The sequence below is a fragment of the Stegodyphus dumicola genome, chromosome 10 (assembly GCF_044657685.1).
Source record: "Stegodyphus dumicola isolate Sdum_Otavi_A_Nest chromosome 10, ASM4465768v1".
Taxonomy (NCBI): Eukaryota; Metazoa; Arthropoda; class Arachnida; order Araneae; family Eresidae; genus Stegodyphus; species Stegodyphus dumicola.
Genome location: NC_140777.1, coordinates 71,406,673 through 71,432,590, shown reverse-complemented (window position 1 = coordinate 71,432,590; position 25,918 = coordinate 71,406,673). Strand labels below are relative to the sequence as shown.

Sequence of the window (25,918 nt, the reverse complement as noted above, 5' to 3'; positions counted from 1 at the left end):
ACATCGGTCTTGTGCATTCATTTCGTAACGAACCCGTACGACGCAACAATAGCAACAAATTCCATTCCTCTAAAAGCAAGGCGTTTATGGAAGGATGCTATGAGGTCTTATTGTCTGGCATCATCGTTCATAAAAGTATAGTTCTGTGCAACAACGGTATAGAAAAGTCTCACAAAATGTTCAGAAACTTCATCTCTGTAATATTATGCGGTCTGCCACAAATGTATGCAATGGCGTTAGAGCATTCAACAAGATGTCTTCCCACACAAGATTTCACAGCCACCAAAACTGTTGATTTACTTTATGTGTAGGTAAATAAACCTTATATTAGGGAATTCAATGTAAGGGAAAGTAAAGGTTTTCTTTCCAAATGTAGCATGTTGCAGACTTTCACCACATGAATGCTCACCGAAAATCACTCTGCATATTCAATCATCACTGAAGAAGACATGATTTCAATTTTGCTTATACGAGAATAACGTGCCTGGATGCGCGAAAGGTAAGCTCTATTTCGTGATCTGTTGAGACGGGTGCATATCGCTGGTGTCGGGTGTAAAAATGTCTGCCTCTTAGGCGTCTGTATACAGTTTGTTCCAGACGCAGCAGCGAGGACTCGAATGAGATTTCTGAGTAACATCGCGTATTTAATGCCACGTGTCAGTCCTCCATAAGTGTGGTAACTCAATTCCGGCCTTGACAAATTTGTCCGGTGACAGAACGTATAATTTGAAACCGTTTGCCATTTGTGATACTCCTGTCTATCAAGACGCATCCACTTGACAGCGACCAGCCTGAAGCCTACCAATAATTTTACATCTCACTCTATCGTCCAAACGATTTCAAAAATTCATTTTAATCGAAATTTGTTAGTACTGGAATTCTTTTCATACGAATGGCAGTTCTATAGACAAACTGATTCGCCAAACGATAGCTTTCATATTTTTTTGTAAAAATTGTATCCATGAAAGGAACGAAGTCTTTTTGCCATTACATCCATCAATCTACAAATCATGTGACATTAGTTTCTAAATTATTAGTGATAGTTTCGATTTATTACAAAAAAGTAACTAAAATCTTAAACATCAATGTAGTTTAGTCATAGTCGGATTCACCTAACTGTACATTTATTATTTTTTTGGCCTTTTACAAATGTGTTTATTATTAAATGAACTTTAATGCATGCCTTTTAAGAAAGGGTCTTGTTTAGTTATAGTTGGATTAGGCTAAAAGGTGTATTTATTAATTTTCGCCTTATATAAAATGTGTTTATTATTATTATTATTATTAATTGTATTTCAGCGCATATTCTTTAAAAACTGCTCAGAGATTACAATTGATATTATTGAAGAATAAGCCGCAAAAGATTTTTTTCAATGTTTAAAACCATTTTTACGTGGACATAAACTACTATGAAAAGAATGTATAAAAATTTGGCAATACATACTTTACTCCCGGTTGTTCATACTGAACGAAATAAACTACAAAAGCCATGCACACAACAAATGAAATGAAGTTGAAACTCCTTTGATTTGAAGATGTTTTCCATAATGCGTCATTCGCTTGCTGGAAAAAAAATAATAAAGGATAAATGCATAAAAAATCGTTTTTCTATGAATAAGCATTAATGGTACTTTTTGATTTTGAACAATTAAAAAAAGATCAAATACCAATCCTTAACTAAGCCTAACTTCACTCTGTATTTTCTACGTACACACTTGTAGTTAAAGTGAACGTAAATAAGCTATTGACTTTAGGCAATAGTATTTCTCTATTTGTAAAACAGGCAAAACTCACAGACTCTTACCATAATTTTATACAAATCTTATTGGTTTTCTCGAAACATTTTTACGGCTAGTTAGTAGTATTTTTAGTGCAGGTAGAAACAGATTTGGAATTTTTAATTTATTTGCTACGAAACATGAAATCAGTCAGACTAAGTCCAAAATTTAAATTCATAATCTTAATGATAACTTTCATGCTTTCGCAATAAGAAAGAAACTGTAATGTGTGAAATGAAACGGCAATAAATAATTAAGTAAAATTTTAAATGCTTCCAATGGAAATAGTTTTACTTTTTGCATAGTTCTAAAGCATAATATACAGTCTTTCTTCTTTACTTTCTGTTTTTTTAAGATCAAAAAGGCTATTAGTCCTGAAACATAATTTTGCGTTATTTTAATTTAATGCGTCATTTCATTTTTTATTCGAGTCTGTTGCCATTCGGAAATAAGTAAAATAGTTTCTTTCATATTTTATTAACGAGTTAAACTACCCAAAAGCAATAGATGCGTATCTTAAAAATATGATAATTTACTTTGTAATCTGTTCTATTTAAATAAAAATGCATTTAATTCGTGATTTTTTATTTATTATTATTCCGCCTGCTTCACCTCTCAATGGGCACTACAGGTCAGTCATGTTATCCTGATCCGTTTCACCAGCAACTTTTTTTGGTTGTTCATCTTTTCAACCTTATTACTGAAAAACAGATTTAACACTAGTGTATTACGTCTGTTGCGTACTCCAACTTACAATGTTTTGAGAATGTTAGTATAAAATTAGCAAAAAGGGTTAGTTAGTTTACAGATATTTACATATATACATGAGTAAAGGCTTGCTGCCTTTACATTTCGTCAGGTGCTGACCTGGTTATCTGCTATGATTATGTTTCTCATAGAATAGACATGCTCTATGATGGTTATGATTCCCCGCTCTCCGTAGTAATCCTGAAGAAGGTTTTTGAGGCTATGGTATCCCTGAAGCTGAGAAAGGAAGGTTCTGATGGGAGAAGTGAGTGGACAGTTGTGGATGTAATCTGAGACGTCTGCTGAAGAAGCTGAAGCACCGAGGCGTATTTGACGTTTTGATGGCAGAACCTACTGAGGTACGCGGGAAATCTTCCATGTTTTGTGAAAGCTTGTTGTAGATAGAAGTCTGCTTTGAGCCTCTTGGTGGAGACCACGGAAAAGATGAATAGGTGGAAATTTCTTTGATTTGCCGACCGGTCTCTGAGTCGTCCCAGCGAGCTTGCCAGATGAACATAAAGGCGCAGAAGATCTTGTGTTTGGCAGCGACTATGAAGAGTAGGATCTCTGCGTCCATGGAAGGATGATTTTTGGCTTTTTTAGTTAAAGAGTCGGTTCTTTTGTTACCTTGGTTACCTTGATGACTACGTACCCAGCATAGAAACACTTGTATAGAAGAATACAGTGTAATAAGCACTTCTTTTAATGAGGAGATGTGGAAGGCGTGCATTCCGTTCTTGTTGAGTGCCAGTAGGACGCTCATGCTGTCCGTGTAGAAGCTGATGGATGGAAAATTGGTGTTGCCTGCCCAAAGCGTTGCCTTCCTTAAAGCGAAGGACTCAGCATGGAAAACGCTAACCGTGCTGAGTTAATTTCTGTATTGCTGTGGAAAAGCGACCTAGGCTGCACCTACTTGCTCTGAAACTTTAGAGCCATCAGAAAAGATTTTTTAAGTCCTGTCCTTTTGGTAGATGTTTAAGCCATTTTAGATCTTTCGTGGGTGCTGGGTGGACAGGAGTATAGTGGCATTGTGGTTCTAAGGAGCGCTGGTCTATGAATGAGGAGTCATCAAGCTGAAAGGAGTGCTTAAAATGAATTAACCTGTATCTAATTAAAAATATTAAATATTTTCTATTTAATTACATTGCGTATTTTTTCTATTTTTAAATGTACAGAAGATGTATAATGTTCCAATGTTAGTGTAAATGCATTTTCTAAGTCTAACTGCGTCTAATATCGTATAAAATGTTTCGCTACTCCACCTAAGCCTATCAATATTCCCTACTGACAAACCATATTAAACTTGAATTGGGCGATATTTAAAATTTAAATCATTCCACATCTTTTTTTTTAATAATTTGCGCTTTCTTTTCTAAATTATTTTATTTTTTTTCCGACACATTAACGATGATCCACTGCACTCCCATTAATGCCTTCCTAATGAAATTCAGGTAACTTACAGATTTCGTTCCAGTGGAACATTTTTCCAGTCAAAAATGTTCCAGTGGAACATTTTTGACTGTGATGCAAAAAGTAACCATATTGTTTTTGTCGAAGAATAGCTTGCAATTCCGAAGCGTCTATAATAAAGGCAATTTTTAGATGATTATTGTGCATAATATGCCGTATGCGATATACCTTACAATGCAAGATCAAAATATTTTAGAAGGAAACTTTAGATATTAGCAGGGAACATGAAAAATCAGCTATGCTGTAACCGGGAGTGGAGCCACGAATTTTTATTATTTTGTTTGGGGGGGGGCAGAGGTGAGGAGATTGATAAATGAATTTGCATGGTCCATAAAACTACTACTTTCATATCCAAAATCTATTATCCGAGATTATAGCGCGACTTTCCTTATTCTCGTATAGGGAGTGTTCTCTGAACAATTAAAAAACTAATATTAGTTTATTTTTGACATTAAATCCTGCTTATCATGTAAATGCAACAAATTTAAAATTCATCTGACAATATCTGGTACTGTTGCAGCAACAGGAAAAAAAATCTGATGTGTATACACCACATGACTTTTCTTGTATGGAATATTAAATTATACGCATTTTTCCACATTTCATTTAAACTTATTTCCTTGAATTTCATTACAAATATATTTCTCATTCAATTAATTCAGTTTTCAATTCCCGACAAGGCAAATATACATAAAACCTCGAAATATCTTTATTAAAAACTGAAAAATGTAGAAAAATATAAAACACCAAAACAAATAAAACATTTAAACATTTTGTATAAATTAGATTAAGCGTTTCTACGCAAAAAAAGCAATTTGGCCAACGGGCAAAAAGGCAGATTTTTCGGTGCAAAAAACTTAAAGTTTACTTTTGGTCCCACACGGTAAAAAAACGCTGAAAGTTTACGCTGAAATTTTTTTTTTTTTTAAGTAAGAAAATTGCAAAACACATTCTCATATTTTTCAATCATATTATTAAAACTGGTAAGCTTTCGATATGGAAATCAATGCATTTTTCCTCTAATTTCGATATGAATGTTTTTTCTTCTTTCTATAGTTTGCAGAATTCCTATTTAGCGTTTAACTACACTGTGCACTTTTCCAATGGCTAGACACATTAATAACTAAAGACTAAAAAAAATCATATATCTTTAATGTACGAAATTATGCAGAAGTTTATTCATTTTATTTTTATTGAAGTTATTGAGTTTTGCTGGAAATATTTTCACATTAAATATATTTAAAACTGCTACAAGAAAAGCTACAAGAAAGTCCATGATCACTATGTACAAAGATTTTGATGTAATAGTGTTTCAAAGTGTGAATAAGTTACGGCTATTTTCTGAGACACTTACAAAGAGTCACTTACGAGTAAAGGTTGCTATAGAAAACTATTGAAAAAATTCAAATTTAAAAAAAGGCTTTTCTTTGTTTATTGTATATGTAATATACTATATACGTTTTACTATTACTACATGTGATCCGAAAAATACGTAGTTATAACACATGCAATGACTTCATGTTAACGGCATATATCAACTGATGATTGTATCTATATATACAAAGAAGAATGCCTGTGTATTTGTCCACGATTAACTCAGTCACTACTATAGCTATCGCCACTATAGTATCAAACTTTCTACAATTCTTTTCTGGTTCTGGGAAAGGTCGACGTCCACGTTTTTCCAAAAAATGTAGCTAAAATCAGAGATATTAATTAACTCTGAAAACGCTAATTTTCGCCCTCATTTTTCCGAGTGGCAACAGTTTCGCAAGCTAGAGATAAAAATCTGTCAGAAAAAGAAGTATTGCCACTTCTTTCTTTCAAATAATAGGGTTTGTTAATAAAAAAATTCTATTAGTTTTACAAGAAATAAAAATGGTATTGCCAAACATTAAATACATTATTCCCGATTACAAATGTTCGTGGGAAGCCATTTCGACTATTCTCAACTTCATTAGAATTTAATCAGCCGAGATATTAATTAAATACTCTAAAAACACTAATTTTCGCACTCATTTTTCCGATTGGCAACAGTCTCGCGAGTTGGAGATAAAAATGTTTTATTTCGAAAAGTCTTGCTACTGCTCGCTTTCAAATCGCAGAGTTTGTTAACCAAAAATTTGTAAGTTTTACAAAATATATATATATATCTGTTTGTGTGTTTGTTGGCAACATTTAATCGACTAAAATTGAATTAGATGAAATATTGGATGGAACTTGAGCTTTTAGGACCATTTGATTAGAAAGACGAAAATCATTAAAAACTGCATTTCATTGTTGCACATATAATGGGAGAGAATTAGTCTATTTTGCTATCGAAATTTTTATGTGGGTTCCATATCGCATCAGACTGAAAAATGTATGACTATGAATCGTATTTTTCTATCGATATTAGAGAAGGATTACAGCGTTATCATTCTCTTTGTTGTTGGATACATTACTCTCAATGTAACTTAACTGGCATCTTAACCGCCAGTTTAAAATATAGATAATATTTTGCTAATGTCCAAAAATGGGATTTTTTAATGTTGCTTTGCTTGACGTACATTTCATATAGAACAAGTTTTATTGAATAAAAATGCTACATTTTAGAATGTTTCGTGATAAAAATATTTTGTTTTTAACTTTCCACGAAGATAATGCTTAAAATGAAGCATGTTTATAATTTCCAAGAATATTTTGTTATACTAATTATAATCTCTACGTACGTAGAATCAGCTACTTGAACTTAAGTACACAAAATGTACAAATTTAATAAAAGATAACATTTCCAACTAAGCTACTTTTCTAATTTTTAATTACTTTTTGCAAAGAATTTTCTCTGTTCAATAATTTTCTAAAATTATTCTATTTATGAGATTAATGTTTTATTCAGAAAAAATTACGAAACTTTTGATCTAGTGGAAAATTTTCTTAAGGATTCGCTTCTTGTACACATATTTGTTAAACTAAAATAATGCTTTACTAAAACAAAGGTTCATCCTTGCAGTAAGTATTTTGTTTGTTGTACACGAAGAACTTATACGAACAGTTTTAAAAGTTATAACAAAACTTTAAAAGTAATGGAATTTTCTCCAAAGTGTAACTGTTCTTTTTCAAGTTAAATAAGCAGTAATTTTTCCTCTCTGCACTTTGTTTACATTTCTTTTAAAAATTAATAATATGCTAAATAAATAATCTATTATATATATATTTCCAAAGCTGAGTAAAAAATAAAATCTGTTTAACTACTAATATAATTATGGGCGTTCTTTAGCCAAAATTAAAGTAGGCTACTATTGAGAAATCTGCATCCTCTCTTGTAGAGATATTAGGATTTTTTGAAGCAGGATATGTAAGAAATGAGTAGTGCCATCACCGGGACTCGCACCCTGGGCCTCTCGAATAGGTGCTAAGTGTGCTACCGTTACACCATGAAGCCATGCTAGAAGAAGGGAGAAAATATTTTATATATTTCCACTTTTAAAGGGTGAATTGTGATTAGGGGACCCAATGGCCAAATCCTGGTGGTGATGAATTATTGTCTGCCACTTTTTAGTTCGAGATCCAGTGTAGAGATATTAGGATTTCTTGAAGCAGAAGGCGTGAAAATTGAGTAATGACCTCGCCGGGACTCGAACCTGGATCTCTCGGGTACGCTCCGAGTGTGCTACCGTTACACCAAAAAGGAATGCTGGAAGGAAGGAGAAAAATCTTTATACCGTTGTGGTTGCGTGGAGCTGAAGATGTGTAAAATTGAATGCTATATAGTCCCGCTGGTAGAAGCCAAGGAAATGTGTGTCCTCCCGATGTCCTGGTGATCGGCATGGTCAGTAGCCGCGACTCTCTCTTCAACGACGTGTGGCGATTTGATGTATAGAATCATAACATGAAAAGGAGTTGTACACGATTATAATGGAAATAGGAATCTAGCCAAAATGTTCTGGACATCATCGCATGAATAAGTTGTAACTACATACCTGATGTAAATACGCATATACATTCTTTGTCGCGTTCGCTAAAATATTCTAAAACTCAATATTCAAATCAAATAATAAAGAAACTTCGCTAACCTGTCAGAGGCAACAAGGATTCTCGCCTTTTGTCATTTTATCCAATTTTTATTGACGACACAATAAATACATTTACAATAAAGAAGCACATATAAACTTGGTTCGCAATTCGCACTTAAATTGATTTCCTGTTATATAACTCACAGTCATCCAAGTTCTGAAGTCCTCAAAAAAATTCAGGCGCACACAGCGCCATCTGGTGCAATTACAGTGTCTACACCTGATGACATGCCAGTCAAGTTAATCCATTATCCAACTTCCATCCTGTTTATGTTATGTTTATTCCTCACATGCCATAGGTTGACATATCATGTTCATCGGTTTTTGTTAAGCTCAAGGAAAATACCCAATAAAGTTTATGTTTAACTTACAGCACGTACTATGCCCTTTTGATAAGCAACCAAGTTTCACACTACGCCTACTTATCGTCATCCCAAATTAAAATTCAACAGCATTAAATTAAGTGTAGGTGAAAAATGAAATACAGTATATAGATATTATCAATAGTAATAAAATATATTTAAAATCATATATATTAAAAAAATATATGAATATTAATTTTTTAGCATCACAGAGAATGAATTTTATTAATAAGAGTTTAAGTATTAACCGGTTTTACTATATAGTCCTTTTAAGCTGCAGTATCTTTTAGTTACATTGATTAGAGTTCTTAACTACAATATTATTATTATATTGGCTTATTAGTGGTCGAGCGGTAAAATCCCTGTCCAACGGTCATTCAATCCAGGTTCAAATTACAGCGAACGAGCAGATGGCGAACATTTTCGTGTTTTCTATCCATGTTTAATGCAAATACAAGCCAGTATGCCCTAGAAAATCCTCTACGAAAGCATTCCTTCTCATAAGCAGATATCTCTTTAGCTGCTTTTATTTAATCGATTATCTTAATTATTCGTAATAATCTTACATAATTATTCAATCGTCTTTTTGCCAGGTTTCCTAAAATAACAGGCTTTAAAATAAATTTATTTTTTAAAATGACACAATAATGGAATAATTTATTCCCGAAGCTCACATATTTTCCCAATTTTATCAAATTAATTAAAAATTTTTTTAAATTTCGGGATAGCAATTTATATATATACATGACATCGTAATCTGATTTTATATATATGATATTATAGTTATATTATGTAATTTATGTACATGATAATCGATCTCTGTTAATTACCTATTACTCTAGAATTATAGTCCTCTATTAATTATATATTACATTAGAATTAAAGTTAATTTCCCTAATTTAATCGTTTCGGAGATGTAAAAGAAGATATCAGTGCAACAAAACATTCAAAATTTATCTGCTTTGGGAGAAATGCCGTTATAACAGAATTCTAAGAATACAATATACACCTTGATCACATAGGTCCTTACCCCGCCTTTCTTTTCACTACCGTTAATTAGAGATATATCGTAGATATATCACAAAAATGATTTAAATGGCGGGAATTTCTAATGGTTTGGTATTAAATTTAAATAAATCATTTTAATAAAAAATACGAAATTTAACTTTTTATACGGTCTCCAGGACCTTGTACTTATGTTTACTAAAATTGTGTACTCATTATAAAAGAAAAACACACTTGAATTCTGTATGATAAAAATTGACCGAGATATTTAATTTCAAAATTTGTGGCTTTTGATATCATTTTTTTATTTGTCTTGAAGGGCGGTTAATAAATAAATTAGAATAATTCGAGAATTATTTTACCCTCCTTAAACGCTAATCTGTACTAATCCTTTGCAATTTAGTAATAGGCAGCTTTATTTAATTTTTAATTTTGAAACTTATGGTATGCTATTACATTAATCAACACTTTTCACGATAATTTGCTTTAAAAATACCTGATACTTAATTTATTAACAACAGAAACGTTTTCCAAAACTTATTTTTAGTACATACAAATACAAAAACTGCACTTTTCAATTTGTGTACAATCCCTGATAAAGATGACCTCACCAGTGCCAGAGCGATAAAATCGCTGAACACTAGTAATTCCGATTTAGGTTCGAATACAACGTGGGGACGGGGTGGCTGTATGGGAGTTTTCGCGATTTTACCAACTGTAACGTGTTTAGCAGCTAGTTTTCCTTAGAAAGTATTCCACGAAGCCATCCCTCCTCTTAGGAAGCTAACCTTAGTGTGTTTTGCCGTAATGACCTAAATTATGCCAAAGCCTAATTAAGGTTTTCAGACTCGAACCTAAATATCTCGGCTAATTTTTGTGGTATTGGGCTCACGCATTTTGCATTTCATTTATCTATTTTTTATAATAAGCATAAAAGTTTGCTAAATATAAACGTACAAATATACATATACATATATATGATACAGATTGAACGGACAAAACGTTAGATTTCGTAATTTTTACGAAATGCATTATTTTACATTTAAAAATTTAAAACACGAATATTTGCATCATTTAAAATATTTTTATAATTGGACGTACCACAAATGTTTTTATGTTTATTACCACCCGCCAGTGACCGAGTGGAAAAGTCGTTGAACTCGAGTGCCCTTCCATAAGTAAATACACATATACATTTTTTCTATTATAGATATTCAGCCCACCAGCGGCCGAGCGGTAAAGTCGCTGAACACTGGTAGTTCGGTCCGAGGTTCGAATCCCGCGAACGGGCTGGTTGCATGGGTGTTTTCGTGGTTTTCCCCATGTGTAACGTGTATACGAGCCAGTTTCCCTTAGAAAGTCCTCCACGAAAGGCATCACTCCTCTTAGGCAGATAGGCCTAGTGTGCTTTGCCATAATTAAATACACCACTATTATAGATATTCAAATTCATAATCGTTCCTCTATTTTTGTCCATACATTAATATAATGCATAAGTTCCACTTAAGCAAACGGGCATGTGTGGAAACATATCGCAATACGAAATAAAGTTACTGGAATGCAAAGAGCAGAACTTTTTCAATTTCGATTTTAGTAAATCTTCATTACATGTACAACAAAATTCATTGTACTACTAACCCATGAGCAGCCATAGGTCAATGCTAAATAAGTGTTTATATAAATCACAACACTGTGCTGTTCAAAGTACTTTGCAGCAATAAAAACGACCAGATATGTATTAAGCAACAGGCCTTGTATGCCTGTAACAATTGTGTTGTTTCCTAATACTGCGAAAAGCCTAACAGCGGCTGAGCGATTAAAGTCGCTGAACACTGGTAGTTCAGTCCGAAATTTGAATCCTGCGAACGAGCTGGATGCATGGGTGTTTTCGTGGTTTTTCCGATGTGTAACGTGTATACGAGCCAGTTTCCTTTAGAAAGTCCTGCATGAAGGCATCTTTCCTCTTAGACAGGCAGTCCTTTGCCGTAATCACCTAAACCAACTATGCATGGAAAAAAGGTAAGTTGCGAGTTATATTATGGCTTCCGCTGAAATGGCATTCAATTCCATATGGCACGACCTGGAACGTCTATAGCTAATCTGTAAAGATCGTGACTTGTAAAGATCGTGACTTAAAGAGAACGTGAAATATAAATAATAGGATAAGAACTTGCATTTTACAGTGTGGCAACAAGAAGGGATTCGGAAGATTTTTATATTTTTTGTTTAGAGAGTTTAATTTTTTAGTATTTTAATAGTTGTAAGAGTTTAACTGTAGTAGTTAAGAGTTTAAAATTTTGATAGTTAAGAGCTGCAGCATCTATTTTTTTGGTTCTGTTTTAAAATTCAAATAAATGTATTTTGTTCATTCTGAAAATTTAGCTTTGTTCTTCCTACAAGGTTCAATATCCATTTTATTGAAATGAGGAATTTTTACTTAATCGATGGAGAAAAAGGAATGACTATGAATTCCTTTAATCTCCTAAAACGAGAAAGTTCTTTTCGTTGTGTTGACAAAAGACTTTTTTAACCGCTTGGTCAATATTACTAAGTAAAAAGTCTTAGGAAGCAAGAGTTTAAGCAGTGTAATTTGATCAAGAGCTGTCTTGGAGGAACAAACTTGGAGTGCTCGAAAACGAAAGAGTGAAAGGAAGCTAACTTATGTTTAGTCGGATGACAGGATCTGAAGTGCGGTGAAAGGCAAATACAGAAGGATTACGATATACAGTAGCATTGAAATTAGATATATTTCGTGTGATTAAGTTATCGAAGAACGGAAGAGACTTAAATGTCTCAACTTCGAAAAGGAATTGAATAGCAGGTTGAAAAGAACTCCTTACTGATAGAAAGTTATTAAATCTTCTATATAAGAACCAAAATAACAAAGTAAATATTTGAAACAAAGTAAATGTATCATCAGGGTAGCGGAATTACGTAAGGGAATTTAGTATTTCAAATAATTTGCGTATATATATCAGCAAGAATAGGACTGAAAGAACTTTCTTTGGCCAATCCCTCAATCTAGTGGTAATAGTTATTTCGAAAAACAACATTTGTATGTTTGAGAGTCCAGATGTCTAAGGGTCCAGGTACAGAGTATGAAAAATTAACTTCAATTTCGGTACAAGAGAAATTAAATTCTCGAAGTATAGTTTCTAGATGCTGAAACGTTGGGATCATCATGATTTCTTTTTATTCAAAATTGTTAAACTTCGCACTAAGAAGCACCAAACATATGTTAAGAAAAAAAAGACACATAAATCATTTTTTTCCCAACATTATTGGCTAAAAAATCCTAATTTCAATTTTTCTCCAGCCAAAATTCTTTAAAAAACATCTGTTGGTGAATATATATTGTAGAGGTATTTTACTTTCCTAAAAATCATAATTCTAATTAATGATCGAAATTCCAGTCTAAACTTAACTCAGCTTTTAAAGAAAGGTTTGTTATATTTTTGTTTAGTAGTTTTCATTTTTATCGATAGATGGCGTTAGTAGCTGTGTTTTTAGTTGCTAATGGAACTTCCTCGAAAATTCTAGTCTATTGTTTTCACTGAATACTACGTTGAACACCCACTTTCTCTTTCGTCATTTTCACTCCTGCAACTGAAGAAGTATTTTCTATAGTCAAACCTTCGAAAACTGGTACTGGAAATCTATAAAAATTGCCCGATTCCTGGTAGCTGAAGACTTAAAAAACTAAATAATGTAAATAATACAATGAAATAATATTAAATTTATACTCACAGGAAAATATAAATTCTGAAGCTTTTTGTTTATTTTAAAAATAGATTTTAAACCTAGGGCTGAGAAGTCTTTTGATTTGTTTTGAGGGGAGGAAACGAAACCTTTAACAACCAAAACAATTGCTTTCATTTTATTTCAAGTAAGTTTAATCTTCCCAGAACTTTCTGAGTTTCCTCTGCTTTTGAAAACCTTTTAAGAACATTAAATTCTCGATTATTGCAAGTAAATGATGGTTTTCTGTATTCACTAACATGTTATTCAAGGAGAAATAATTATTGTCATTCTTCCTGAAAATGAAACTATTCCATTTTAGTAAAATTGATTTGATAGCCCGTGGAAATGAGCATCAATCAGCATATTGAAAACTATTCTGTAATTTAATCTCATAGTGAGACATAGAAAATACTTTATCTCTTACTTAGGGCATAATTCCTTAAATAAAAAAAGTACAGTTTTAAAAATGAGACACTATTACTACGTGTTTCTTCAACAATAGAGAAATTTGATACTAGGAAATGTGATTTGATTGTCCGATAGAGTAATTCATTAGTAAATGCAACCAAATTTAATTATTTTAAATTTTATGAAATTTTAAAACAGTATTTAGGGGAAGATGTTTAGAAAAACAAACAGTGCTGTAAAATCTTTTTTGAATTGATAATTCTGTCTTGTAAGTCACTACCTGATTGCTTGCCACTAGCAATATGTTTATTTAGTTCCAAATACCTTTTCTTTACTTATTTTTTGATTTCGCTTTATATTTGTTCTAATGTGCTTTTGTGGGATTTTAATCTCCCCTTTCGTTTCCTTGTGCTGAAATATTCTTTCGACGTAATTGCCATGCTGCGGTTGAGTTAATCCTCTTTCGTTTTAGCTGAAGAATGTCTTTCAGTTTTAGGTAATTTCTTAAGCCTAATACATTTATAGGCCATTTTGTCTTGAAAAACTCCCAATACTGAATACTCGAAATTGTCCTTTCAGGTAAATGTCACACCATATATTGCAAATGTTACATTTATGCCTAATTGTAAAACATTACTTTAGATGGATCACATGAAAAGTATGCCTCATTTTTATTCTCAACTATTTTACAAGTATCACAGAGATTCAAAGATGTTATCAAATGCTTAATCTTATTATGTTTAAATCCTAAACTAGGAATGGTCTTTAGGCTGAATCCTTATAGCTTGATTCCAGTAGTTTACGTTTCTTAAAACTAATTCGATTACATGAATAACAGTTATTTTAATTGAAAGTTACTGTACATATTATTATTGCAAGTCATTTAATATCAAAATCAGCAACAACTTCTAATTCTCCTTTGCTTTGTAGCAAGGTCCCAAATTTACTGTAATCTTCAATTTGATTCCAAATTAAGTTTTTGAGTTGGAATACGGTTCCTTTTATAATCTTGGATTCTATTTTATAGTCTGACGTACACTGATTTTACCGCTGAATTCTTGTGGAGAAAACTTAAGTTAAAATTGAAATCAATATGCCATCCAATATCTAACCTAGTGGACACACTACTAACATTTAAAAAAACAACCACGCGTCTCCAAACTATATCCTGAAAGACTAGTTTAAATATGCATCATGTGCAAAAGATGGTAGCTTCATAAACTGCGAATAGATAAGTTTTATAGAATTTTCCCATTTTGGCATTAAATAATCGAACAGAAATACATTGCAATGTAGAGATTTATTTCTTGGTTGATGTTAAAAAACAAGAAACTGAAGCCTTTGTGTTCAAATAAGTTTTGAAAAAGTCTCCTTTTTCTCATTTAAAAAAAAATTTACAATTTCTTTAATTCTTCGTCATGCTTAACTAATGCCTAGTGCTGGAAAATTTTGTAATTCATATCATATTATGGACTAATACTAGATAATAAAACAGGTTTTATCGAAAATTTGCGCTAAGCTTTATTGAATATATGTATAGAGGCAATGGCACTGATGAGTGAAATGTAAGTACTTAAAACTTTGAATTCTTCTTTTTCACTTATATTCTGCTTATAGATTTTATGCAACGTTGTCAGTGCCTTGGTTATTGATAAAATTCAATTTTCGCCTTGTGTTTATTTTTATTACAATGTATGAGTTCTCTTTGAAAGCTAAATATCTCGTTTCATTGTTTAAGACAGCTGAAGATACGACACGCTAGCACATTAATTCTCTTGCTTAAAATACTTCTAAGCTGAAAAAATATAAAACATGACAGCTGAAGATAACTTTAAAGTGCCCTCTTACTGTAAACATAAAATTATTCTCTAACTGTTTATCTTGCAATTTACACCATCAATACAATCATCATCATCATAATTTACTAATCTGGCAATTTCCATTGGTTTCAATTTTGATTGCTTTATTTGTTTTGTCGTCCATTTTTTTAACCGTTTGACAATGATAAGATCCTACATCTCAATATATTATCAGTCCCTTTTCTGAGTAGATGGTAACAGCCAATTACCTACTTTTAAAACAAAGAAATGACGGAGATTTTAGGCTATTTCACTTTAATTTAGTTTACTGGACTAAATGTGATAACACTTAAAAGCAGGTTTAATTTCTTTAATTTGCGTAATTGAAAAATATAAAGCACTAATGGGTGAAAGAAGCTGAAAAATCTCAGGACTGGTTGGCTGAGCCGGACCTAACTATGAATAAATGAATTTTCTCTTCTGAATTTTCTGTTTGAAAGTAGCAGTTTTATTTCTGCTTGCTTTTCGCTGGTAACAAATTTTAAATCATGATCATTTTACTCAGTATCATAGAGCTTCTCAGAAAAATTGTGCTTTTTAGAAAGTAATTACCAACGATTTTTTAATTGCGAGGCTAGCTGTTATTCTTTTAGATAAAAAATTATCTTTCAGATTTTAAACGTGAATTTCAGATCATTAGTTGCAGATGCTATTACACGACAACGATTCTTTCTTCAGTTAGTCTCAGTTTCTCCAAAAGTGGTCGCAATTGTATTTTGGAGAAGAGGTCTTATTTCAAAGATGTATTTGTTTTAGCAAAGTTACTATAAAAAATCAATACTTATCCCTTCCCAAACATTTGAATATTGGAAAGCACAGTAAAAAGTACTGGAAATGGTTCGTTTAAAATACTCACGTGCAAGAAACTGCTTACAGAGTAATTTTCAGAACTTTTTGCATATTTCATGAATATATACCAACAATTTCTATTTCGTTATTTTTCAACTTATGCAAGCAAACTGCTTTTTGATGAAAAATAAATGTTTTCTTTGACGATTTTTCAAAAGGCGAATGTAATTAAGCAGAAAACATCATTTTTTCCCCTCGATGGAATGCTTTTTACAAAAACTTTGAAGCATTATAAAAGTCTTTTAAGACAATACTTTAATTAAAATAAGTGTTACGTGAAGTTAGATTTTTAAGAAAAGCAGAAAAGGCATTAAAGTTGAGCCACACAATAATTCATCTATTTTAACCAATGTCGATAGATATAATACGTCAATAGATCAGATAGCTAATGGTTGGCGATCTTCGTTTAACAGTTAGAGATATTATTGAAAAATTTCTATAACGTTTAAATTCTGTCAAGCAGTTGCGAAAATTAACACTTTGGTTAAGGCCCTTCGCTTCTAAGCTAATTCAAAAACACGACCATGTTTAAATAACACAGGAAAAGCTTTCCCAAAAGGATTCCGTCCTAAAATGCCTTGTTATTGATATAAACATGGATCCATACTTCTAACGCCGCATTGGGCTAAAAATAGAAAATAAAATGTTGTAGATATGATATATAAATGGCTGCTTTGGAAAATAAACCTTTACACATTTGCTGTTTGGTTTAATGACTTGAGTCTTCTGCCGTGTAAGGGAGAAATGAAGGCAAAAGTTTCTCTACCGAAGTTTCTCTACCAAAACATCCTGTTGCATAATTTTATACACCGAGAAAGAGGTGTGACATACCCGTCGACCGATGTAAGATAACGAGGGCTGTGATTACGAAAAAAATGAGTTTAATTGATAATTGGGGAAACGGATAAACAGAGAAAATATCTTTCCGGGAAAAAAAGAAAAGAGGAAATGTGAAGAAAAAAAATAAGAAAAAAGACAATACTGTGAGTTATACTGTTTTTTTACATCCAGGAAAAAAACTACGGAGATAAAAGGTACGAAGAACCTAGGAAGATGGAGATTTCGGACTCAGTTTTATTTGCGAGAACAAGAAAGACTAACTGACGTTACATCGTCTACTCCAATGTTGGTTAACTGGTCTGTTATATGACACGTGATGATGAAAGAGGGTCTGCTGCAATGAAACAGGATAGTTTTCATAGAGTACCATCGCTGCGGTGTAAATGCTTCTTCTTCCCTTCTCAAAAGGGGCTTTTGGACTCTTCCTCAGAGAGTGTTGGAAAAATATACCCTCCTTCAGCTTCGTGCAATTTTTGAAAAGGTTTAGGTTTCCCCAAAACCGTGGAAGGCGACTCAAGACAGTACCACCTTTCCTCCTAGATAGTTCAAGGAAGTAATTCTCCGGACTTACGGACTAACTGCCTATGTAAATCTAATTCTTGGTGTTAATAAATGGTATTTGTATCGAGATTAAATTGCAAACTCATATTTATTTAAATACTTTTTACGATTTATTGTACTTTTATTTATTATTATTTGAATTATTTATAATTTGAATGCATTTATAGTAGTTTTGTATCGTATCCGATACTGGAATGTACTATATTTTGTAAAAGCTTAAGGAGGAACTAAAAACGAATTTTTTGAATTTATCTAATTTTCTTGTTTATCTGTTCGCCATATTTGCGGTAGCAGAATTCTAAATTGTTTATCAAATTAAAACTTGCATTAAGTACATTGGGACCATTTTCAAAAGTTACATTGATATTCAAAACACATCGATTCACTTTTCATTCACAATAGGATAATTACTTTCTATGCTATAAAATCTATTTTGCTTACCAGGATCGATGGAAAAAAATAAAAATAATTCTAATATTATATTAAAATATTTCAATTAACCTAATTTTAAAGAACTAATTCAAAATACCACACGATCATATATTTGAAGAATTAGCTTATATGCAAATACCTTAAAGAAAGGAACTAAGACGCACGGATTTTCCTTTGGGACAAGCGGAAATTCTATCATAATTCGGAAAAAAAATCGTAATTTAAATTCCTTCTTTATCAATGCAACAACGTATTTAGAAAAGATAAATAAAAATTTTGAAGCATCATTTATAGAATATGGTCTGTTTTATCTACCTTTTTGATATGCCACCCTATTTGCAGTATGAAAAAATTCTGATATACGCTTGACACGTATTCTATTCTTTGCGAAGATGAGAACAACGTTCTGATTTAATATTCATACTTTAAAATATTGTCAGTTAGAAATAAACGAGTAGTGTAATCGAGCAAAAATGATTACCTCATAACCGTTCATCATACTGATAGCATAAATGTTATCACGCAAAAGTTTGTTTGTTTTTGAATGTATTCGTGTATGCTGAATTCAGATGCACTCTCCGATTTTGCTATCAACTGCAATTTTTGAGTGGCATCGTTTCCTAAAATCACTTGATAACGTTAACTTCATGTAACAAAATGCATTCTAAATTTGATTAGGTATATTGAAATTTAAATTGTATATGCAAATATAATGAAGACTAAATTGCAATAGGTGTTTTAATTTTTATCTGTGAGCCATTTCTATTATTTTAGTCGTAGTTTCTTCTATTAGCTTCATGTGTTTGGTTACATGCAGTCACAGATCTAAATATTAGAAATGGATTATGATTAGTGCCATTTGATCCCGCTTTTAAAGTTAAAGAAATACATGACAATTTCGAATCTCCTAAAAATTATACAGTATGAAAAATATTGGGATATCTATGGTGATTAAATAACTGTTTTTTTTTAGCTTTAGCCCACGACTGTGCTGCAGAAATTATTGCTATTATTTTATGAAGGAGGTAATAGAGACAAGAAATGTCGTTATGCTTGAACATATTAAGCAAGATAAAGAACACTAACTTCACTTGATATCAAAAACAGAACCTTTGTGAATTCTAAAAAATTACACCATCTTTCGCTGCACATTTTACTAGAACTTATGAGGAAGCTGTTTAAGACAACAGGTACAGGGGGTTAACACATACTTGAGAAAAAAAATTTCCTAACCTAATTGATGATGTAATCCAAAGAAGACGTTATTGCAAAGCAGGAAAATATTTCTGGATTAAAATTTCGTCAACAGTTGAATTAACGGCAAAAACTGTATGAAACTCTTCCAAGATTGTGCAAAGAAGAAAATGCAAATTTCCTTTTTTAATTTTTTTTCTGCTAATACCATAGCAGTCCGCGATGATCACTTTGAGAGCTTTCATCAGGAAATTTCCTATATTGAAAAATGATATCAAATGATATAAATACGTTTGATGCATTCTACTGAAAAGATGTTTGCTGAAATACTGTACAGCAGAAAGTCGTATACATTTCAATATTTGATTACCTCATATGATTATCTCATAACCGTTCATCATACTGATAGCATAAATGTTATCACGCAAAAGTTTGTTTGTTTTTGAATGTATTCGTGTATGCTGAATTAAGATGCGCTCTCCGATTTTGCTATCAACTGCAATTTTTGAGTGGCATCGTTTCCTAAAATCACTTGATAACGTTAACTTCATGTAACAAAATGCATTCTAAATTTGATTAGGTGTATTGAAATTTAAATTGTATATGCAAATATAATGAAGACTAAATTGCAATAGGTGTTTTAATTTTTATCTGTGAGCCATTTCTATTATTTTAGTCGTAGTTTCTTCTATTAGCTTCATGTGTTTGGTTACATGCAGTCACAGATCTAAATATTAGAAATGGATTATGATTAGTGCCATTTGATCCCGCTTTTAAAGTTAAAGAAATACATGACAATTTCGAATCTCCTAAAAATTATACAGTATGAAAAATATTGGGATATCTATGGTGATTAAATAACTGTTTTTTTTTAGCTTTAGCCCACGACTGTGCTGCAGAAATTATTGCTATTATTTTATGAAGGAGGTAATAGAGACAAGAAATGTCGTTATGCTTGAACATATTAACCAAGATAAAGAACACTAACTTCACTTGATATCAAAAACAGAACCTTTGTGAATTCTTTCCCCCATGTGCTGTTAAATTAATGTATATATGCACATACCATTTACATATCACAAAAACCCTTATAAGGATTTTTACTATCTTCCCTGCATGCCTTCGTGATGTAACAGTAGCACACTCGGCGCGGATTTGAGAGGTCCAGGTTCGAGTTTCGGAAAGGGCATTGATCATTTTCACGTCTCCTGCTTCAAAATAACTTACTGGATCTACAGTAGCGCCGAATTAAACAAAGTGATGGATGAAGATTCTTCACCACCAGGATTTGGCGACTGTGTCCTCTAATCCCCAGTCGCCCTTTAAAAGGGGAGTATATATATAAGGTATTTTCTCCCTCCCTTCGTGGTGTAACGGTAGCCCACTCGACGCATATTCGAAAGGTTCCCAGGTTCGAGTCTCGTCTAGGACATTCCTCATTTATTTATCTCTTGCTCCAAAAATAACCTAATGACTCTACACCCTTGCCTAGAGAAATTGCAATTAGGAATGGGAATTCAGCAAAAGAAATGCTTTTTGCTTCTTATATTTCGATTTCTGTGATAAAAAATTAAAAATGTTTTCCTGGGATAGCTATTAAGACAACCTTAAAGTAATATAGTTGAACAAAAAATTATAGTCCACAATTAAACGAGGAAGAATGTAAATAAGTGATTTATTAACTAATAGTCATGAGTTTCTACTGAAATTCTGAGTTACATACTTGAGTTCTTGTCTGGAAAAACTTAATAAATTTAAAGAATAATTTTCTGGAACAAAAATGAAATTTTACTGGAAAAAAAAATTATTGAAAACAATTATTGTACTCTTTCAAATTTACTTCCGTATCACTTTAAGTGATAGCTAAGGATTTTGTGTCCAGTGTTGCATATATATATATATATATGTATATAACGCATGAAAGAGAAATTGTTTTATACAGACCTCTGTGGCTGCATAGGCTCGGCGCAGCGCAGCTTGTTTTTTGCGCAAGGCTGTCCAGTTACGTATCTGCTTCTTCGCTTTGTTCATTGATAGACGATCGGAAGAGAAAGGCCCCTTTTTTCTACCTAAAAATAACAATCTGAGCATGGAGCATGCAAAAATGGCCTGAACTCGGAAAGTACCTCTGCATGATCTGCCACGTGCATCAGAGGGTGTGGCTATTTGGATCGATTGCACAGAAAGTACCTCCAAAAATGCCGCCAATTACCTTGACGACCCAGAGATAGTAGTCACATTGGACGCAAGAAATCCCCCCATCCCACCGAGTGGGGAAAGAAAGTGCGACCGTGAATGTTTTTTATTAATGCAGCGAACAGTCTTCTGACACTAGCGTTATTTCGATTACTTGGCGGAATAATTTTTAGTCCAAAGGGATTTGAATCCCGAAGGACTATTAGTTTCGTTTTGGCATTTTGCGTCGGACTCATAAATGTCTGTTCACTTTTGAAACTGTTGCCACAAAATGTTAGAGTCCTGCATTATATTTGAAGAAATTAAATAATGAAAAATCTGCATAAATGTATGTATATTTCTCGTATTGTGATAAAACAACGGTACATAGAGTCATCGAATTTTGAATAACGTAATCCTCCAACGAATATGAGCATGTGGAAGACCAAATTTGAAATTTGAAATTTGTTTTATGATCGATTTCCTATTTTTTAAAACTTTGACGAATTTTTGATTAACAAACTCAAGGATTTCAAAGCGAGCAATGGCAACGTTGTGCAGAAAAAACATTTTTATCTCCAGCGCGTGAGTCTCTGTATCGGAAATTCTAAAGATATGCTCGTTTTAAAACTATTTTGCGATATTGCTGTTGCACTGGATCTTATGGTTTAAGTGCGAGGAATATGATATTTAATAAAGAAAGGTAACACACAAAATGTTAAAAAAACGCCCCTTTGGACGTAATTTAAAATCTGAAACATTTCAGTTTTTTTTTTTTTTTTTTTTTTTTTTTTTTTTTTGCATTTTAGAAAAGAGAGAGCGATTATCAACTGTGTGTCTGTGTCCAGAAAAGAATTCAGAAATTCACAACTACTTAATGCATTTACTGAATAGGAATTAAATTAAAAAAAAAAAGACTACTGCATTAGGGATAGGTGTGATCAAGCAAATGTCTAAATTTTTTCAATAATAAAAATAAATAATTAATTTAATTATGATTATTATAATATGTATAAAGTAATAAATTTAATGATGAATTTATTGCAGTATTATACTTAATAACCCGTAATAAAAAGTAAATGTTAATTAGTTTTATTTAGTTACAATTAATGCAAGTTACTTTTGGCACTATTTTTTTATATGAAGTATATTGCTCCATCCTTCCAACATGCCTTTGTGGAGTAACGGTAACACATTTGGCCTATATTCGAGAGGTCCAGGTTTGAGTCCCCGCGAAGGCATAACTTATTTTTCACTTCTTCAGCATAAAATAACGTAATTAATGTACACTTAATAATTTGTTTTTCATAACCAATGTTTCTTTTCAAACGTTCCGCTCTATGAAGTGACGAGAGCGGCATGCAAATGGCTATGGTCGCCTGGCGTACAGACCTCCTTCGTGAAACCTTTTACGCACGGTTGACGTCGACACCAACCTTCCAGTGGCTGCAGCAAGGGAGGTTCGAAGCTGAGATTCTTTTCCTTCGTGCGCGTAACAACAAATTTTGGTCATCAATGCTCGTCGTAGCGGTTGGTAGTTCTTGGCTGAACCTCCTGGAAGCCGAAACTGTAGTTAGAAGTTGTTGCTAAAGTCTATGAACCTCTGAAGGACTCACATGTACCCCCCATCTGGCCAAGATTGAAATATGATCAAAAAAGAATAAAAATGTGTGAATACGTTTAAATAACTGGGTGCAGTGATCGATGATAAATTGAATTTTATAGAGCATTTTAAGTCAATACAACGAAAGATAGAAAAAAAATTAAATTATTATAAAAATACTTATACTCCGATCACAATTTCTGACAAGAGCTCTATCCTGAGGGATATTTACAAAAATGTTATTATACCGAAAATCCTTTATGGTATTGACGCATGGGGTGATCGAGCAGGGAAACTGGTCAAGACAAGGCAGGAATTAGACTCATTGCAGAAGGCCTGGACACTTGCAATTATAAGATCATTTAGAACATTCCTGACAGAAGTTGCGGGCTTGCTGCCTGACGTACCGCCTCTCTCACTACAGGTACAGGTAGAAGCTAGGCCAGCACCTCCGTAGTACCACAGGTAATTGAGGTATTGCTGAACCTAGCTAACTGTTAAACTTTCCACCCCAATTTTGAGGGAGAACACCCCGGGGGGTGGTCCGAGGTTCTCCCGCCCCTCTTTTTTTACCATCAACCACTTGGGAGAACTTTCTGAGATGAATGAGTTCTGGTATTAACAGTGTACACAAATCATATTGAGAAAAGACTGTCCTTGAAAAGTTCAACAACTGATGCTTCCAAAAGCAGAAATAAGCATAAATGTCTTTTCTTACCAGCGAGACCTGTTTTAAAAATGATCTGAGTTCAAGCTATCCTAGCGAATATTACGGTATATCTTACGATAAAGACTATATTTCAGCTGGTGAAACTGAAATTTATACAGATGGATCAGGGTTTGCAGAGAGCGTCGGCTGTGCCTTCGTTGTATTTTCCCACGGTATTGAAATTAATTGCAAAACGTTTACTTTAAAACCAAGAAATTCAGTTTATCAAGAAGAATTGCTGGCAATTAAAAGGGCTTTATCCTGGATAAAGAAATTATCCGTGGGGTATTAAATTAATTTATACTCAGATGCCTTGGCTGCTCTTATGGCGCTCTCCCACCCTTTTCAATAGAATAATATTGTTAATGAAATCAACCATATATATTCAGAACTAGGAAAGAAGCATATTTTGAATTTACATTGTATCAAAGCTCACGCTGGTCATTATGGAAATGAGAGGGCGGATGCTCTAGCGAAAGATGCCGCCCTGGGGGTTGGGACTGAAAAGGTTTCTATTCAAGATTCGAAAAAGAAGACATGTGCTATAATATATGACAAGCTTATTAGAAACTGGAAAAAATCTGTGGGATTTTTCTGAAAGAAACAAAAACTATTTAAAATGTTTAAAAATTAGCAAAAAAATGCGAATTTTAGGAGATGTAGATGTCAATCAAATTCTCACTGCGCATGGAAGGATCCCTGCTTCCTCAAAAAGGTTCCACCTCCGAGCAAATGATATATGGAAAGTTTGTAATAAATTCGGCGATTCAAAGCATTTCGTCGAGGACTGTTGCCTGACTGGAAGTGTGAGAGGAAAATATAAATTTGCGAACTTTGAGGATTTATTTAGTAACTATAAATTGTTTAGAAAATTTGCAAGAGATATTATGCAAACTCTGAATGAGAATAAGAAGAATATTGGTATCGAGATATAACAAAGCAGAAAATCGTACTGAAAACAGAAATAATTGAAGTAACTTATAAATTTAAGGGGAATTTTGATAATATATAGAAGATTTGAACAATAATAACTAATTGAAAGTAAAACTTATAAAGATTTTAAACTTAGGAAAAGCACAGAAATGGAAACGACACATCTACAGGTGTATATGTTACCGTGAAAGACCGAAATTGGATGATGTCGACTTTCACCGGAGAGTCAACATTCACCAAATACGTCGGTGAAAGATCGAATATTTCTTTACATTCTTGTACATTCGGACCCTCACCGGTGTATGTCGACAATCACAGATATGCTCTGGTGTAGGTCGAAAAGAGAGGAGTATATGTACACACTGCCATTCCAAAAGGAAGTGTTCCACAAATAAATGCAGTTGTAAAAGCAAGGGCCTCTTGTGCAATTCAAAGTGTCATAATAGTTTAAGTTGTTGCAATAAATAAGATTTGAATCACATAATTTGGTAAGTTTATAACTTCTATTATTTTCCTTTCTCATTTTGAATGTACCGTGTGTTTTAAGTTCTTATGTTCTTAGGTTCTTATTCTGAGTCTCAAGTGCGTTTTTTCGCAAATGAATTACGAAGAAGGAAATATAATATACTTATATGTTCAACATTCACCATTACTACATGGTGAATGTCGACATTCATCGGTGCAAGTCAGAAATAAGAGTATTTGGAAAATATTTCGGACATACACCAAGCGACTATGTGAATGTTCACATTCACCGGTGGAAGTCGACATTCTCCAGATTTCGGTGTTTCCCCGTAACATATAGACTACTTGTATTTCACCGAGAGTGTTTGGAATGTATCTGCTTTACGTTTGTTTTTCCGCTTTTATGTCCGTTTTGTGCGATTGTATGATCTGAACTCATTACCAGATGTTTATTAAGTTTATTATTTTCCGTTGTGTTAACCTTTTTCTTTGTTATGCTTTGTGGCTTGGCCTGTCCCCTCATAGCCATATGGCAGGTTTCGCCTGCTAGGCTGGCTGGGGGCCAGTGCTTAGAACTAACTAACTAACTAGTCCATCTGGCCACTTCTGTCTGACTGTTCCTCATTCTTCTGGAAAACGATGCCTGGAGGTCATTGTTACAAATTGGCTATCCCAGATTTCTCATCTCAGTATCACAGCGAAATTTCCAGGTTTGCTTTGAAACATGCAATT

General features: G+C 33.0%; 1 protein-coding gene across 1 annotated transcript in view; it reads right to left on the bottom strand.

Moving 5' to 3' along the window:
* LOC118185280 (galactosylceramide sulfotransferase-like) overlaps positions 1-21,402 on the bottom strand; it is a 31,215-nt gene extending 9,813 nt beyond the window's left edge. The window contains exons 1-2 of the mRNA XM_035355125.2: positions 21,246-21,402; positions 1,445-1,563 (exon numbers count right to left, since the gene is read on the bottom strand). Coding sequence (XP_035211016.2) covers positions 1,445-1,563; positions 21,246-21,392 — 266 coding nt within the window. The 5' untranslated portion in view covers positions 21,393-21,402. The remainder of the gene's footprint in view (positions 1-1,444; positions 1,564-21,245) is intronic.
* Between the last annotated feature and the right edge of the window lie 4,516 nt (positions 21,403-25,918).